The sequence below is a fragment of the Pogona vitticeps genome, chromosome 3 (assembly GCF_051106095.1).
Source record: "Pogona vitticeps strain Pit_001003342236 chromosome 3, PviZW2.1, whole genome shotgun sequence".
In the NCBI taxonomy this organism is placed as follows: Eukaryota; Metazoa; Chordata; class Lepidosauria; order Squamata; family Agamidae; genus Pogona; species Pogona vitticeps.
The window spans coordinates 122,075,115-122,092,970 of NC_135785.1; the positions used below are offsets into that span (position 1 = coordinate 122,075,115).

General features: G+C 41.9%; 1 protein-coding gene across 4 annotated transcripts in view; it reads right to left on the bottom strand.

Annotated features, from left to right (window-relative positions):
• Positions 1-11,213, bottom strand: part of GTF2F2 (general transcription factor IIF subunit 2) — a 118,345-nt gene extending 107,132 nt beyond the window's left edge. For 2 of the 4 annotated variants that reach the window (XM_078390690.1, XM_020797060.3), the window contains exon 1: positions 11,011-11,213. In XM_078390690.1, coding sequence (XP_078246816.1) covers positions 11,011-11,076 — 66 coding nt within the window. In that variant the 5' untranslated portion in view covers positions 11,077-11,213. Of the gene's footprint in view, positions 1-2,255; positions 2,469-11,010 lie in introns of all 4 variants that reach the window. The other 2 variants (XM_078390692.1, XM_078390691.1) reach the window with 2 other exon arrangements.
• Between the last annotated feature and the right edge of the window lie 6,643 nt (positions 11,214-17,856).

The window sequence follows — 17,856 nt, forward strand, 5'->3', positions numbered from 1 at the left end:
AGATTTTACTGCCCATTTCATAAAAACCCTCTTCAGAAATATCTCTGCTATCATCCTCGAGCACGGGACACTCTGAATTGCTATGGAGCTACTGTCCCTGTAGAACACACCACATTCCTTCTCTCTCTCAGCAGCAGTTGGTGGCACAGGACCTGTGACTACTGTCACTAGGAGCAAAAGAAACTGCCTTATATATTGGTCCATCTATCCCACAACCGCCAGCATTAGCTGGTAGCAGGTACCTAGAATTCCAGACAAGGCATTTCCTACTGAAGGTTCATCTGTATTCCTTGCTCTCCCATCTAAGTACTAACCAGGCTCTGCCCTGCTTAGTTTCTGAAATCTCACAAGATCAGGTGTGTTCTGGGTGACACGGTTGCATGATTGTTCCCTGAGTAGTAGGTCATCTGGATAAACAATGAACCTAAGACATCCTCAGGTTCAAAGACAAACAACCAGAGCCAGCATCACCGCCTGGAATACTCAAAGAGCTAACAATAGGCCATATCAAAATGTTCTGTATTGATATTCTTCTTGGACTGTTTGAAAAGCACAGAATTTTTTGTGTAACTCTTGAATGGAAACCATGGACGTAGGCTTTAGCCTCCCAGATGGATGGGTCTCTATGATGGAACTCAATAAATTCTGAATTGTTTCCTTTGAAAATAATCGGGGAAATTTTAGTTGAAAATGAAAAACAAACAAATAAACCTAGAGGACTTTTCTATGGAAGGAGCTGGCTCTATGGCTCTCATACTGAGGGGATTTCACTAGAATAATTTTGATTCCCCCCCCCAGTTTATTTATTAAAATGGGTGGTGGCTTTTCTTGCGGACATGTAACTCAGACACATGTAGAAGTTTAATAGTCAGAAGCACCCACTTGTCCATACTATTTGACAATGAGGCACACCCAACCTTGAAGATGACCCTTGCTACATGGAGGGATGCACTATCCTGGGAGATGTGTGTCCTGTTATTTAATCCTTCTACCAGATTTGAAGGCCAGGGCTTCATCAGGCGATTATTGGACTACTAACTCTTAGGGGCTTGCTTAGGGTGGGACATAGAAGGAGCCTCCTTGAAGAGCAGAAAAGCACTGAGTATATGTACTTGGGCATCCCCTAGGCAATTATATGCAGCTGGCATATCCCTCACTTCCAGTGGCATTGCACTGGAACAGCACCAAACCCACCCACTTCACAGACACACATCTCAAGCTCTGGCTGTTTCTGGTCAAAAATAATCTGATTGTCTCGACCTTTTAACTGGTTTTTTATTTTGCCTATATTTCATGTGCATCCATCATTTGGAGTTGTACAAAGCTCTGCTACGAATAAAGAAAGGAAGAAAGGGGAGGTGAACTGTATAAGAAGGCTGTTTCTTTGATGTATTGTCCCCATCATTTGGTCCTGAAGGAAACATTATTACAGTGGTGCCCCGTATAGCGAGGTTAATCCGTTCCGGATTAACCTTCGCTATGCGAAAACATCGCTGTACGGGCAAGGAAAGCCTATTGGAACGCATTAAACTTAGTTTAATGCGTTCCAATAAGCGTCCTAACTTACCCCTCCAGCGATGTTTTCGCGTCCGGCGGCCATTTTGGAGCCGCCGATCAGCTGATTGGCGGCTCCAAAATGGCCGCCGGATGACCCGAAATGGCCCCCTATCAGTGTTTTCGCGCCCTCCCCTTGCTTACGGAGGTCGCGAAAACGCTGCGGGGGGGCATTTCGGGCCATCCGCGGCCATTTTGGAGCCGCCGATCAGCTGTTCGGTGGCTCCAAAATGGCCGCCAGAGGCCCCAATCGTCGCAAAGCGAGTGCGGCGATTGGGGCAGATCCGTATAGCGATCCCCAAAAAGGGATCGCTATACGGATTCTTCGTTAAATGGTGCGCTCGTTAAGCGAGGCACCACTGTATTTCTTTGTGACTACTAACAAAAGAGTTAATGATTCCTGAAAGAATTTCTTGTGGTTGAAAGAGGCTGGTGGAAATTAGCCTTAGAAAGCTAAAACCAATGCCTCTGTAAACTATTATTTCTCAAGTGATACTTCTTGTATAGTACTGCAAAAAGCCTACAAATGGATTTAACAAGAACTCAGCTGTTCTGGCTACCCTACTGAGCTTTTACACAGCTTAAGTATGTCTACAACCTCAGTGCGTGGGCATTGTTTCTTCTCTCTCAGACTCATCATGAGATTCTTCCCCTTGGATGGAGCTGGACTCCAAAATAAATCCAGGCTCGCTTCACCTCACCATTTTCTGATATGTTGGACTTCTCCTAGGAAAAGGGCAAAGATGTAGATTCAGGTTCTTTTTCCATTCCTTTGATCAGTCATACAGGCATCTGAATGCTTAGATATCTCCAGCACAGGGAAGTGTTGCTCTATTCAGATCTGTGTGACACAGAGAGGAATCCCTGTTTCTTCCTTGAAGTGTTGTTGGGGTCTGGATTCATTCCTGCCACATCTAATCATGAATGGAAGGAAGAGGATGGAGATGTAGAACAAAAGGAGGAAAATCTATTATCTAAGTCTAAGGAGCTTCCCCCCAACCAGGAGAAGACATCAGTGCCTCTTTGCTAGGCAAGCCCCATCTACAGTCATGTGAAAAAGAAAGTATACCCTCTTTGAACTCTATAGTTTTATGTATCAGGACTTAAGAAAAATAATCTTGTCCTTAGCAGGTCTGAAAATTACATAAATACAACCTCAGATGAACAACTACACATGGCATATTACACTGTGTTGTGATTTACTTTACAAAAATAAATCCAAAATGCAAAAGCCATATGTGAAAAACTAGGTACAGCCTTACTGCTTCCATAGGAATGAAGAGGCTAAGTAGCAACCAGGTGCTGCTAACCAAATGCCCTTGAGTAACTGATCATCAGCAAGTGTGACCACCTTTAGAAAAGCCAAAGTTTTAGCAATTTGCTGATCTGGAGCATTCAAATATGTAGTATTAACACAATGCCAAGGAGGAAACACATCAGCAATGATCATAGAGAAACAATTGTTGCTGCCTATCAATCTGAGAAGTGTTAGAAGGCCATTTCCAAACAATTTAAAGTCCATCATTCTTCAGTGAGGAAGATTATTCACAAGTGGAAAACATTCAAGGCAGCTGCCAGTTTTCCCAGGACATCCAAGAAAGTTCACCCGAACATCACACTGTGCAATGCTCAGAGAAATTGCAAAAACCCAAGACTTCTATCTCAGACTATACAGTTAGCATGTGAAATGTGTGTGGGCATTGTTTCCTCTCTCTCTCTCTCAGAGAGAGGAAACAATGATAGTTCATGATAGGACAATTAGAAAAAGACCAAACAAGTATGGTTTGTTTGGAAGAGTTGCACAGAGAAAGCCTTTTCTCTCTAAAAAGAACATGGCAGTATAGCTTAGGTTTACAACATTACATCTGGACAAACCACAAGACTTCTGGAACAATGACCTTTGGACAAACAAGACTGAAGTAGAGATGTTTAGCCATAATGCACGGTGCCACTGTGACAGACAGCTCACATGTCACTCCTGTCCATCAGGTTAGAGTTCTGATGTGGGAGCCTATGACAGGACAGGAGGGGCGGAACCAACAAACTAGGGGAGAAAAAAAGGCAGATTGGGACAGTTAGGGCAGTTAGAGAGTTAGAGAGAAGAAGAGACAGCGATATATAGAGGGATTTAAAGTGTTAAGATAGACAGGTTAGGTTAGGATTAGGACAAGGACTTGGAAAGTTGGGAACTTAAGGAGTTAAAAGTAATAAGAAATAAAATAAACAGTTTGAATATTGTAACACAGTGATTAAAGTGAATATATATAAGTAAACATATCTAAAGTCCAAAGCACGTTTAATGAATGAATAATTCAAAACCATCCATGATTTCCTTTATGTGATTTACCTATTAACCTATAAATAAACATTGTTATATTTGACAGCATTGATCCATTATTCATATTTAGTATAGGGAGGAGAATATCCTCTGGTGGCAACATAAAAAGGAAGAAAAGAAAAAGTCGTGCCCAAGGGCAAACCTGAATGTTAGAGAAAACAAACAGGGGAGAGCTGGGGGTGTGCAACATAAAGTGGCGGCTTAGCTGTGGGATTCAAAGTGAAAGAAATCCAATAAGTCAAAGTAAACAGAAATTTTCTGATTCTGGGAATTCGAAGTGAAAGAAATCCAGTAAGGCAAAGTAAAGAAAAAATTTCTGAATCTGGGATTCAAAGTGGTGAATGCCAGGGAGCCAAAGGAAAAGAACTTCCCTGAGTCTGAGAAACCTGTTTGTCAAGGCGAAGGAGTGTGGTAAATAGTATGAAAGGGAGTCCAGATCACAAACTTTTGGAAAGATTAAGGCAGGGAAAAGACTCTGCGGAGATTTCTGTGGTTAAAAAGTTTACCTCAAGCTGAGAGTGTAAGGACCAACAGGGCTAGCTTTAAATCCCAAAGCTCTGAGAAAAGGAGCGCTGAGGGAACAAAAGTGGAAGCCAAGGTCTAAAGGAACAGCTGAGGTGAATAAAAAGAAAGAGGCTTACAAGAAAAGAAATATTTCTAGAAAAACTGGGTATCTGGAGGCTAAAAGAAACAGTCTCTCAGGCACAAGGAACAGGGAGGCTTGGTGCCTAAAGTAACAAAGTCGCAATCTGTAGCTGTCAGGGGAAAGCTATAAAGTATCAAACTCTCTTAAGAACGGAAAGAAAAAAAGTACTGTACTTTTAAAACAGAGGCTTGCCTGTCTACTTCGGTGCGAAATTGCTAAATACTTCTGTAACAATCATTTTGCAGCAGCAGCTCTGAAAAGAATGGATGGAACCAAGCGAATGCTTCCACAAGATATTAGATAGAACTCTGCAGTGGATGGATTGTTTTGAACAATATATCAAGAACTGGCCTATTTTGATGACAGTTTGTGAGCAAAATCGAGAAAAAAAATAGATGGTACGGACAGTCAAAATCCTCAACACTGGGCTTAAAAGAAATGTTGAACATATGCTGAGCATCCTGAAACCCATTTCTGAAGCTTTAAACAAAATACAAAAAATGCTGTTTTATTGATGATGTTGAAATTTGGAAGGAACTGATTGAGCATTAGAGAACAACGAACTGACAGGATTAAACAAACTAAAAAATGTATGGGACAAGCACTGTTTTCTCACAAACATTGTCAATATCTGGTACTAGGGTCAAACCTTAAGTGCTGAAGAAGAGGAGTTAGTGATGACATGGGTAATCATCCATCACTACTGCCAACTATAATAACCTTTAAAGGTAAGGGGAAACAATTCAATAAATATTTGTTTGTTGATTATGTTTTAAGGAAATTCACACCAAAGAACTGGTGGAAGTCACGTAAGCACTTGGATTCAGAAATTGTTGAAGTCATGATTTCCCTTTTAACAGCAGTCATGTCTTCTGCTGGCATCTAAACAATATTCTCTTCCTCTGGACATTCTAAAGTGAGAAATCAGTTGGGGCCTGATAAAGCAGGAAAGCTTGTTTTTCTTTTCCAGATTATGAACAAACAAGAGAATGAAGATGAAGACAAGAGAGCTGCAGAAGACAGTGTTTAAAGTTTTTCATGTGGACGCAGCTGATGTTTACTTTTTTGTTTTTTAAAGATATTTTCTTTAACCACTTCAGTTAATAAACACTGATTTTTAAGCAAATACAAGATTATGTGCACTATATAATGTTAGTGTTTTAGTTAAAAGAACAACTTAAGTAGTTCTACAAATATGAGCAATTAACTTACTAAACTAAAATAAGTTCTGATACAACCTTAAAGCTACTTTAGCTTTTCCACAGAACTCATATCTGCTCATCACACAAGATTTACAGTCTTGATCTCTTACTGCTCTTTCTGTATAGCATTCATTCCCAGAACACACATTGAAGCTATATCAATCCTTTCTTGTCTACAAAAATGCAACCTTTCTACTAAGGCTTCAAATAATGATGAGGTGGAAGGGGTTTCTAGTGTTTAATTTTTCCTCTGAAAGGTTCTCATTCCTAAAAAGTAAAATAAAATATATAATTGTTTCTTAAAATTCATTTGAAACAATGAACGGATAGCAGTACGATACTAAGCAAATACTGTACAGTAGTTTTTATCTTCACTGTGAATTAGGACAGTGGTTCTTAACCTTGGGTTACTCTGGTGTTTTTGGACTGCAACTCCCAGAAGCCTTCACCACCAGCTGTGCTGGCTGGGGTTTCTGGGAGTTGCAGTTCAAAAACACCAGAGTAACCCAAGGTTAAGAACCACTGAATTAGGACAAGCTCCTTCAGCCCAAAGGTGCTGCAGTCCCTCAAAGCAAAGAACTTGGCTTGACCTTGACTATAGGGATCTGAAAGTATATATCTGTGATTCATATAGGGAATACAGTGGTGCCTCCACTTACGACCATAATCCGTTCCAGAAAATGGACGTAACTTGAAATGGTCATAAATCAAAGCACCATTTCCCATAGCAATGCACTGAAATGCAATTAATCCATTCTGGCCGAAGAAAAAAAATCACCAAAAAAAAAAATCACTGCAAGACTCATTGGAAATGCGATTAATCCCTTCCAGCCGAAGGGGGGGAGAAAAGCAATCAAGCATGCAAGACGCATTGGAAATGCACAGAAAACAAACAGAGCAGATCTGAAATGCACAAAGAACAAAGGAGGCAGGTCAGAAATACAAAGGAAACAAAGGAAAAAGCAAGGGAAGCATGCAGAACCCATCGGAAATGGGGAACACGCCTAAAAAACTAACAACCCCCCAAGATGCATTGGAAATGGGGCAAAACACTCCATAAAGCAACAAAAAAACCCAAGACCCATCGGAAATGAGGGGGGAAACCAACCAACAAACAAACCCCCCAAGACCCATCACAGCACAGAAACATAACCCCACTCCAGCTCAAAACCATGCTGCAAAAACACCCAGAACAGTTTTTAAAAAGCAGAAAATAGAACCTTACAAGGCAGCCCAAAGCCTCCCTGCAAACACACACACACTCTCTCAGAAGCAGAAGGAGGCAGTCCCAAGCCTCCAACAACGACACACACTTGCTAACTGCTGGGGCGAAACAGCTACTGTTCAAAGAAACAGCCTTGTCACCACCTACAGTTTAGCAATTTGAATTTCCCGCCTTTTTTCCCTGCCTGTTTCTGTTCATTAAGTGGAAACTCCAGTTGCAAGTAGAAGCAAAATTTGCGGCCAGAGGTGGTCGTAACACAAAATGGTCGTAAGTAGGGATGTTCATAAGTCGAGGCACCACTGTATAGGAAGACTGACTCTGCCCAAGATCGGCACAAATCTCTCTCCCTAAAAACTCAATTAAGGAATTGTATAAAAGAAAAAGACAGAAATTTATTTTGGAGCAATGGAGCAAGCCCCAAGAGTCAGTGACCTAGAAAAATGTTAAACTATTTTGGACAATTGTGGCTGGCTCCTCCAGACTGGAAGTACAGTTGTGCCTCAACTTACAAACGCCCCTACCTACAAACATTTCAACATATGAACATCTCCGGCCGCAAAATTTTGCTTTTACTTGTGAACGGAGCTTTGACGTACAAACCGAAAAAGGCAGGGGGGAAAGGATGGGAAATTCAAACCGTAGGTGATGAAGAGGATGCTTCTTTGTAGCTCTTTCACCCCAACAGTTAGGAAAAGGGAGGCTCAGCCTCCCAGGCTTCCACCGCCGCCGGTGGGAGGCAAGCCACCAGACCATTCCGGCCATGCTCAGCCTCCTGGAGGCCTCTTTGGAAACGATGGCTTGGCTAAGATCATTTCAATTCTGGTTAAAACTTTTCTACAACTCTGACCCAGATAGTTTATTATATCAACTATTACTGGACTCTAAACCTCCCTTTGGGTCTACTGCCCTTTTAAAAGAACTGAAATGGATTGGCTTAGATAGTGACTACCAAGGTCACTAAATCAAGGGCGAGCGTTCCAAATAATCAAAAGAAGAATTTTGGACACTGCATTCCAGGAACTATGGAATACAGCCAATAAGACCTGCTCACCACTGTTTTCCCACATTCCCTTTAAGATTGGAAAACCATCTGCCATCCTTCTATGCTCAAATGTCCACAAACGCAGGGCATTCTCCCTAGCCAGATGCAATGTCATGCCTGCAGCTTACTATATGGCAGGTTCAAAAGAATCCCGTACCTCAAAAGACATTGCTCATGCAAGCAGGGTGCATTGGAAACTCCTGCCCACGTGCTTCTGCACTGTCCAGTCCACCAGAGTGATCATTCCAAATTTGTGGTACTGATTCTGTTAAAATTGGAGGGAAAATCTGATGTGGACAAAGTCCATTTTATGCTATCTGTGGAGGTGCCTGACATTCTGGAAAGAATTGCAGATTTCATCAGCTAAATTGTGAGAAAGCGAAGCCTCGCTCCCAATTAAATGTCTTTGAAGGGTTTGGTCTTCTGCTTTCCTACCTCCCGAATTTTGCATGAGGCACTTAATGAACCAGTTTGGTTATGTTTTATACTCTTTATGCCAAAGGTTTATCTGTGAATTCTAGACATTTTCTATGGTTGACAAAGAACACACAGTAGTTTCTATCTTGTGTTAGCCAACAAACTGATTCCTGTATTCTTAAACAAGATTTGAGTCAAAACCCTGATTAGTTGTGGTCTAGCTATCATGTTTTCCAGATGACTATTCCCAGGAAGCATGTGGGAACATTTGTGTACATTATTGTGCATTCATATCTAAGTTAAAACAATACAAGAACAGAGTAAGATATAATAATTTAGGCATACAGTACATATATTTAAGAAAATATACAAAGTTAAAGTGCTAATGCCTTTTTATGACATCTTAAAACAGGAAAAAAGGAAATTAGCTACAGAATCTGTGACTGATTGGTTTATAATAGCCAACAAAAAATCTCTACACCATGTGAATGTCTTTCAAGGCATTTCCTCAAAACATGATGGTGAAGTTTTACACTCTTCTCTGTGGAGGATGAATTTAAAAGAATATATGGGCCGAAGACTCAACTACTTCATCTTCACATGGTCACAGCCAACCTTCATATGAAATGCTTCAACAGAGTCCGTCTAATACTCCCGGAGAGAGACAGATAAATCTAGCTCTGGAGAAAGCATGCCAACGTTTAGGACTCTTAAGTTTATCCAGAGATCTAGAATGCTTAGGAAATGTAGGTTGAAATTGATTGGAGAACAGAATTGGTGGGCATTTGATGAAGAATATTGAAAATCTATGTCCTAGTACTGAATAGCAAAGTAGGGTGTAAAATAAACTCCAAAAACACATAGAAACTGAAACCAAATAGCAACAGAACTTGAAAATCAGCCTTGACAATTTTGGGTGTTTGTGTGAGAAGTGATTAAATAATGAAAAAAAGGAATCAGGTTCTGGGATTTTCCCTTGCTTGGTATATTTTTGTAAACTGCAATGACCACAAGAGAGAATCCTGTAGGTAGACTGTCTTGACTGCTGACATGGGCATCATAAGGTTGGCCTTTGTTATGTAAAGCTTGGCATTCTCCTACTGGAAAACCGGGCACAATATTGCAAGATTATCTCAGGCCATTTCTTGGCATTTCAAAGAATGGCTGCATAAGTAATAGCACATATTCATCAACTGGAGATTTTTGGAAGGATTTATTTCTAAACACCCTATCAGATATTTCACTCCAAATACTTGTGTGATGTTATGACTTGTTTATCGAGTGTAAGTCAAATAAAATACAAAATCAAATCACACACTGTCCAGAACACTGGAAAAAAATCCAATTCAAAATTTTCTACAAAACCTCAATCACTGGTGTCTTAACCTCACTCCTCCCTACTGAAAATATATGCAGGTTTACTCTAACTAAAAGCACACTTTTTTCCATTCATGGAAGACATCCTCCCTTTATTTGAACATGAATGGGGGGGTTGTCATACAAACACAACTTCTTGATGGAGGATGTGCTATCCATATCTAAAGAGATCCTCTATGGACAAGGGGGTAACTGTGCCAAAAATTGCACCTTGTCCCTAAAATTTCAAACAATGGTAGAACACCTCCCAGCATATGGACAATGAGGTGGGAACCCATTGCTCCCAGCTCACCAGACAAAATCAGCTGAGGCCAAGAGTCACAGCTGTAGGTTTCAACTTTTATTCCTTGTATGTTTTGGGAAGGGTGAGACGCACACTCAGCTTTTTAGACAGACCCAATATTCATGGAGTCCAACATCCTGCCTCCCATCTTGCCCGACCAGATGCTTCTAAAAAGCTACAAAGAGAAAAGAGCGTAAAATCTCCAGCCCGTCACTCCATTTTTGTTCTCCGCCTCTGTCACTGAAATAGCCCCAGCGTCCAAGCAGACAAACTCCACTGACCCAAGGCGGTGAGCAAACCACTGACGGCCTTAAATTCCCTGAACGATTACTGGCCATCACCACCTGTGGGGGTGACAGTCAGACCTTAATTCTATGCTGTGTGCAGAACTATTTTCTTCTGTCGGTTCCAAACTTACTGCCATAGTCCAATATTTAATTGAAATAACATTAACTGTGGGTCTTGATGGTGGCAATTTTAATCGTATTTTAATCATTTTATATTTTATTGTATTGAATTTTAATTGTTGTAAGCCGCCCAGAGACCTATGGGTAGAGTGGGCGGCAAATAAATAAATAAATAAATAAATAAATAAATAAATAAATAAATAAATAAATAAATAAATAAAATTAAGGGGAAAAAAGGATGAAGGGGAATGCTGTTAGAAACATTTGATCAGGGCGTCAACACCACGCAATTCTCTGTCGAATTTCAAACCGCAAATTCCCTGAGACAAGAATCGGTGGCCTTCCTTCTTACTTGACGAAGGGCCAGGCAGGTGAATTGGACTATTGCAAATGGTCCTCCTACTACTAATCATCCCAAAAGTACAGAGGATCCGGCTTGGTTCCCCGGCGCTGCTTTGCCTCCTCCCCCCCATCCCACGCCACCCCGGCGGGAGAAGGCCGCGTCTCCCTCGCTCTCACCTTGACGAGCCACATGCCCGTGTTCTGCTTGGCCCCGGTCAGGTCCAGCTCCCCTTTCTCGCTCATGGCCCCGCTTCTAACTCTTGACAAACGCCGAGGCAATGGCAGCAACCCGAGCAGAAATTGGGAGTGCACTCCGAGCTACGGCGGCCTACGGGGGCCAAGCAGGCTTTCACATCACAAACGCTTCAGCGGCGGCACGCGCGCGGAAGGCTGTCAAGAGGGCGAGGGTGGCGAGCGGAGGGCAGGTGGTCGGCGGCGGCTGGTGAAAAAAAGAGCGCGAGAGCGAGTTCACAGAAAGAAGGGGAAAAGTTGTATTTGTTGGAAAGGGCAGGAAATTGACAATTTGAAGAACGATTTGCGAAAGACGTCCTCCCCTTTGGGAGATGCCCTATATTGGTATTACAAATACAGTACAGTATAGTAGTAGGCGATTGGTTCTTAACCTTGGGTTACTCAGGAGTTTTTGGACTGCAACTCCCAGAAGCCTTCACCACCAGCTGTGCTGGCTGGGGTTTCTGGGAGTTGCAGTTCAAAAACACCTGAGTAACCCAAGGTTAAGAACCACTGCTCGACCATTAAGGATATAAAAACAAAAATATTTGTATTACTGATACTGTATTTCGCCTTGAAAAGCGAGGGGCCGTGTTGAGGCATGGGAGTAAAAGAAACGCCCACAGGCGGACCATAACTTTATTAGGATCCGATATAAATTCCAAGAATGTGCAAGGTTTCGAGTTTTTCAGAACTCTTAAACCAGGCTAGAAGATTAAAAAAACGGAAAGAGGGGGGGGGGGGAGGCAGGGTTAGTCCAAGCATTTCGCTCGGAGCTGCCACGAAGATCCGCAGTTCCACTCCCTCCTGCAATGGAAAGTAGGGGTTTGAAGAAGTCACAGCGTTAGTCAGCTAGCGCCTCGCCTCCGGCAAAACCTACAATAATAATAACACACACGACCGTAGTTCCTATAAAGCTATGCTGTTGTCAAGGAAACCTGCGCGCCTAATCAAAGATTAGATGCAGATCCTCGATCTGCTCCGATCTTTCTACTCGCGAAAGCAAAACAAAATTCTGTGTCGCTTCTTCCCAGAAGGCTTTGCAAGAGGTTCAGGTGACACCGGTACTCTTGTTTGGACTGAGTTTAATGACAAATTTCTGAGGGCTTAAAGCAGGTGCCCAGATGTTCGGGGACTGTTTGGCTTTTTGTGTGTGTGTTGTTTTTTTTTTAACTGTTCAGTCTAATGACGATTTCTGAAGAACTCAAACCCCTTATATAATTTATGAATTTATAGTTGATCTTATAAAAGTATTGTTCATCTGCAGATCTTGGATTTTGTTTAATTCATTGTCCTCTGCACTATGAAGGGTGCCCCCCTTCAACTGTGACATGCTTAATGAAATATTGTTTAACAGATACACGATGTTAAGGAAGGTTCAAAATAGTCCATATATTGCTTTGTAAGTCCCCCAGTTGTCTTATCTTCGCGTTGTGCGTAGGAGTTTTCAAGGCAGAGTAACTTGTTTAACATTTTTATGGTCAACGTTTAGACTGTGGTTTCTTGATCAGTCTCACACAGTGCAATTTTGAGAATACTGACTTAAACATAAATGCCAGTGAGTCCAATAAGGACTTACTCCCCACAAGAGGCACATAATGTTGGAATCTCAGTGTACAGTATATAAGTCCCATTGTATTCAATGTGTCTTACTTGCAGTTAAGTATGCATAGCTTGCTCAGTTATCTCCTCTATTTACAATATATACCTGAATCTTAAGAAAGGGACTCAAGGTCACAAAACTGTATGTACTAACAATTGTATTTTTTTTTTATTTACAAGATAGTTTAGCTGCACCATTACCAGTGGTCTCTGAGCGGCGTACAACAATATTAAATCTTTAAAAACATTTAAACCATCAAAATAGGCAATATTATAAAAATACCCTATATTAAAAACAGTCATTAAAACATTAATACAGTATTAATAAATCCTGCTGCTCATATGGCCAGCCAAAGGATACTATTTAATTAAAATGCTGGCTAAACATAAAGGTCTTTGCCTGGTGCCGAAAAGCGAAAAGTCTTGGAGCCAGGCGAATCTCTATAAGGAGGGCATTCCAGAATTGCAGGGCAACAGCCAAGAAGGCCCTATTTCGGCATGCCATCCCCTTCTTTCAGGGATGGCACCTTCAGAAGGGCCTTCTGGCCTGATTTTACAGTACGGGAAGGCTCGTATGTAAGAAGGCGATCCTTCAGGTAACCAGATCCTAAGCCATTTAGGGCTTTATATGTCAAAGTAAGCACTTTGAATTGGGCCCGAGCAGCAACCAGCAGCCAGTGTAAATTTTTCAGAACCGGCGTGATATGAGTCCACGCAGCGGCACCACTTAGCAGCCACGCAGCCCGGTTCTGTGCCAGTTGCAGTCGCCAGACCAGCTGCCCCACATATAACACATTGCAGTAATTCAATCTGATTATTACCAGTGCATGTGTGACTTTTGTCAGGCTCCACTCATCCAGGTAAGGGCGAAGTTGATATATTCTCCGCAGCTGTAAGAAGGCACCCCTGGACATCATCTGGGCTTCCAAGGTCAGACCCGGGTCAAGGAACACCCCCAAGCTGCAGATTCTGTCCTTTAGGGGGAGTGTAACCCCATCTAAGGCAGGGAAATGGCCCTTTAACCTATCTGGCAGAACACATACCAGCAGCACTTCCCACTTGTCTGGATTGAACCTCAGTTTATTGACCCTCATCCAGCCCAGTATCAAGTCCAGGCACAAGTTCAGAATGGCGACTGCCACACCTGGATTGGTAGAGAATGAGAGGTAGAGCTGGGTGTCATCAGCATATTGCTGACTCCTCAGCCCAAACCTCCTAATGACCTCCCCCAGCAGTTTCATGTAGATATTGAATAGCATGGGGGACAGTACAGAGCCCTGAGTACCCCATGACGCAACCGCCATGGATCAGAGCTACTGTCCCGCAGCACCACCTTCTGGACTCGATCAGCCAGGTAGGAGTGGAACCATCGTAAAACGGTGCCCCTCACTCCCATCCCAGCCAATCTGTCGAGAAGGACACCATGGTCGATGGCGTTGAAAGATGCTGAGAGGTCCAGGAGAATCAACAGGGATGCATTACCCCTGTCTTTCTCCCGGCAAAGGCCATCAAACAGGGCAACCAAGGCAGTCTCCATCCCATAACCCGGCCTGAAACCCTATTGAAATGGATCTAGATAACCCGTTTCATTCAGGAAGATCCTGGAGCTGCTCAGCCACCACACATTCCAATACCTTGCCCAGAAAAGGGAGGTTTGCTACTGGTCGGTAGTTGATCACTAGACCTGGGTCCAGATTAGGTTTTTTTTAGGAGTGAGCAAACCACTGCCTCTTTTAACGGGGTGGACAGCACTCTCTCTCTTAATGAGGAGTTGATCATCTCCACGATCCAGGTGCGAACCCCCCTGGCAGATTCCTTTACAGTATTAGCCATGATGGGCAAGGGTTGAGTTACGTAGTGGTGGCACGAACTGATCCAAGCACCCTGTCCACATCCTCAGGTTGTAACAACTGAAATTCATCCAATAAATTATGACATAAGTCCAGAGCACTGGACACAGCCATAGGCTCTCCATCAACACTGGAGTCCAACTCTTTGCGAATCTGAGCAATTTCCCCCTCAAAGTGTGTAACAAATTCATTACAGTGAGCCACTGAGCAGTCCAGGAGCCATTAGGCTGAAGAAGGTCCTGGACCACTTGTGTGATATACCCCCCTTGGTTCAACTTTGTATGCTGCTTCTAGGTGGAGATTTAACCACTACCTATCAAATAGCAAAATGTGCACATCAAGCATCAAAAGTCTTAAGAAAGGACGGAAGCTATGTCATCTTATATTTATGTGTACATATGTTATGTCAGTGCTATATACATTTTGTGTTTTTATTGATATATTGTGACGATCTATGATTTTAAGCCATAAAGCTTGTTCTGTTCCTTTGAACTAAATGGTCAAAGGAAACCATTCCTAGAAAGGAATATTAATTAGGAAGTTCTTTATATGAACGTATTCCTTGCTAGAGCTAGCAAACAAAGCTGGCAGTGGCTTGGAAAGAATTTTGAATTAGCCTTGCTGCTCCTCAGTCTTGAAACACATTTCTGTGGACATGTAAACCAAATACAAACTTGAAAGTAATACGTTGACTCAGCCTGCCTACTAGTGTAACTCCACTTATTCCAAAGACGTGCTATCAGAACGCTCTGTGATTTTTGCTTGCTCGCTAGAGAAACAAACAGCATCTGACCCATGCAGTCTGATGCATTAATAGCTCTCCAGATGCCTTCTGGTAGAAAGAAATACCACCACCCCCCTTCATGGTTGCTAGGGAGACAAAGCTGCCTGACATCAAGTTTTGGCAGCCTCGGCTGTGTTGTTCCCTGTGAGACCAGCTGAAATCCTACTCAGTTCTTCAACATTTTTCAGAGAGGTTGAACCTTGCTTGAATTTTTTGTGCATTTATATGGAATCAGAACTTGAACAGGATAATGCAGATTTCACAGACAGAAACACATAACAGCAAAAGTCTGTGTATATAAATTGCCACCAACTTACTTCATTTTAACTTTATTTTGGTTTTATCTACCATTTTCTCGGTGCAGAAACTATCTTCCTGGTAGAAGATTGTGAATGCTCTATTATTCTAGCAGGTGCTGTGCAAATGCATTGCTTCAGGCTCAGTTGGATGGCATCTGTATAAGCAAGCCTTTCCTCCATCCACCGCCTGATTTTGTTCTCTGTGCCTTTTTTCCATCTGATTATTGTGGTTTCCTTTTTTTTAGTGAAATGTTATGATTTTAAATTGCATTAGATCTGATCTGTTGTTACCCGCCCAGAGTAGTCGGTACGACTAGATGGGCGGGCTATAAATGTAACAAATAAAATAATAATAAAATAAATCTGTCTCCAAGGCAGCACTCATGGCAACCGATACAGGATACATCATATCTTTACCATGCTGTGATTCTTTGGGAGGGACCATAGCCCAGGTTCAGAGTTATGCCTGGCATGCCAAAAGGTTCCAGGAATTTCTAGTTGAAGGAATTCAATTAAGAGAACTGAGTAAAACAGCAGCTGAGATCTTGCTGAGCTAGTGTTCTGAATCTTAGTAACAACTACATTACACCAAGTCTTGAGATGTAACACCCATGGCGGCAGAAGACTTATAATCAGCCCAGCTGGACAAAGCAGGCGGAGAAAGTGCAAAAATGGCATAAAAAGCACACTGATAGCATCACAGAAAATGCATTTTTTTCTGTCCCCAGGGTGACTGACACCCACCTACAGAAGTTGTCGGTGACTTAGGAGACAGTGCCAGCACGTAGGATGCTGATACATCATCCTTACTCCAAGGATATAGCCAGCAAGAAATCTTCTCCAGCCTCGTATTGTACATTCCCAGACAGCAAGATTTGAATGCCATTAGGATTCATACACAGCCGGTGGTCTATGAGCACCATGCGCACACAGAAACAGAAGGCAAAAGCACCCTTCCCCCACCGAAGCAAACAAGAGAAAGCATTTGAGTCAGGACAAAGGCTGCTGTTACACAGTGAATATCAGCACAGTGATGGACTAAAAAGTATGTTTTGCCCTTAGATGTTGTTCTAAGTCCTCCTGCTGTCCAGCACCACCTACATCTCTGCGGGCATATTCAAGATAATCCCACAATCTTTTCTAATATGGCAGTAGTTCTGGAGGGAGGGAGGGAAGGAATGGCAGTGGGGTATCTGTTCCACCAGTACAGCAGTGCATCTGTCATTTTCCAGCCCTTAACCAGTGCTTCCTCAATAGAGGATTTCATCCTTGATTATTATATATCTAACTAAGAAATATATATATTTCTTCTTTGCATTATATATATATATATATAAAATATATAAAAATCCAAAGGGAATTTTGGATTGTGTGGTCATTACACAATACAAAATTGTAGAAGAATGTGACATCATTATCTGACCACTAAAAATCAAACAATTCATGCAAGCTTTCACGGAATAAAAATTCCCACTTCATCAAGCAAACACTAGTAACTTGTGAGTGGTGCAGAAAAATAAATTTCCCAAAAAGTACATGGTAAAGAAGACAAGCAACATGTTATTAAGGTGTTTTTTTAAAGCTGGAGATGTGGCGTACCCCATGCAATATGTTTGGAAATTTCCACAATATTCAAGAGGCAGCCCATCACTCTGCATGAGCCTTTCCTTCTCCCATTGGCCTGCTTTGGAAACATATTTAGAAAGAAAAAAAAAACAGAACACATTTGTGTGGTCTCCAAAACAGTACAAATATAGGAACAGGTGATAACCTTTATTACACTACTTTAAAAAATCAAACAAAACCAGCTAACTTTTGATGATAATTCATCTTCAGGCTATATACCAAGTTCTTGTGTGTAGTTCCAAAAATTACATATGCTTTTATTAAACTCCCAAAGTCTTATGGCCATTGTTAGGGCCAGGTTAGCTTTAATTTTTTTAGTGGCTTGGGCAGGGGGCAAGGAAAGAGCATACGGGGACATAACCACTCTGCATCACAACACTGGGATAAATTTTGGTTTGCTGATCAGGTAGAAGCCAATTGAAGTCCAATTATACCAGATTGAAATATATTACCTGGCTATTGTGTATGCAGATCTCCTCCTGCTTGTTTGATTAAAGAGTTCAGGGAGTCCAGCTTGATTGATGTAAAGAATCCTCAGTGGTGCTGGCAGGTGACTTTTTTACAGTGTCTCCACTAAGGTTTTTTTTTTAATTCAAAGGGAAGCTGTGTGGTTATTACACAATACAAAATT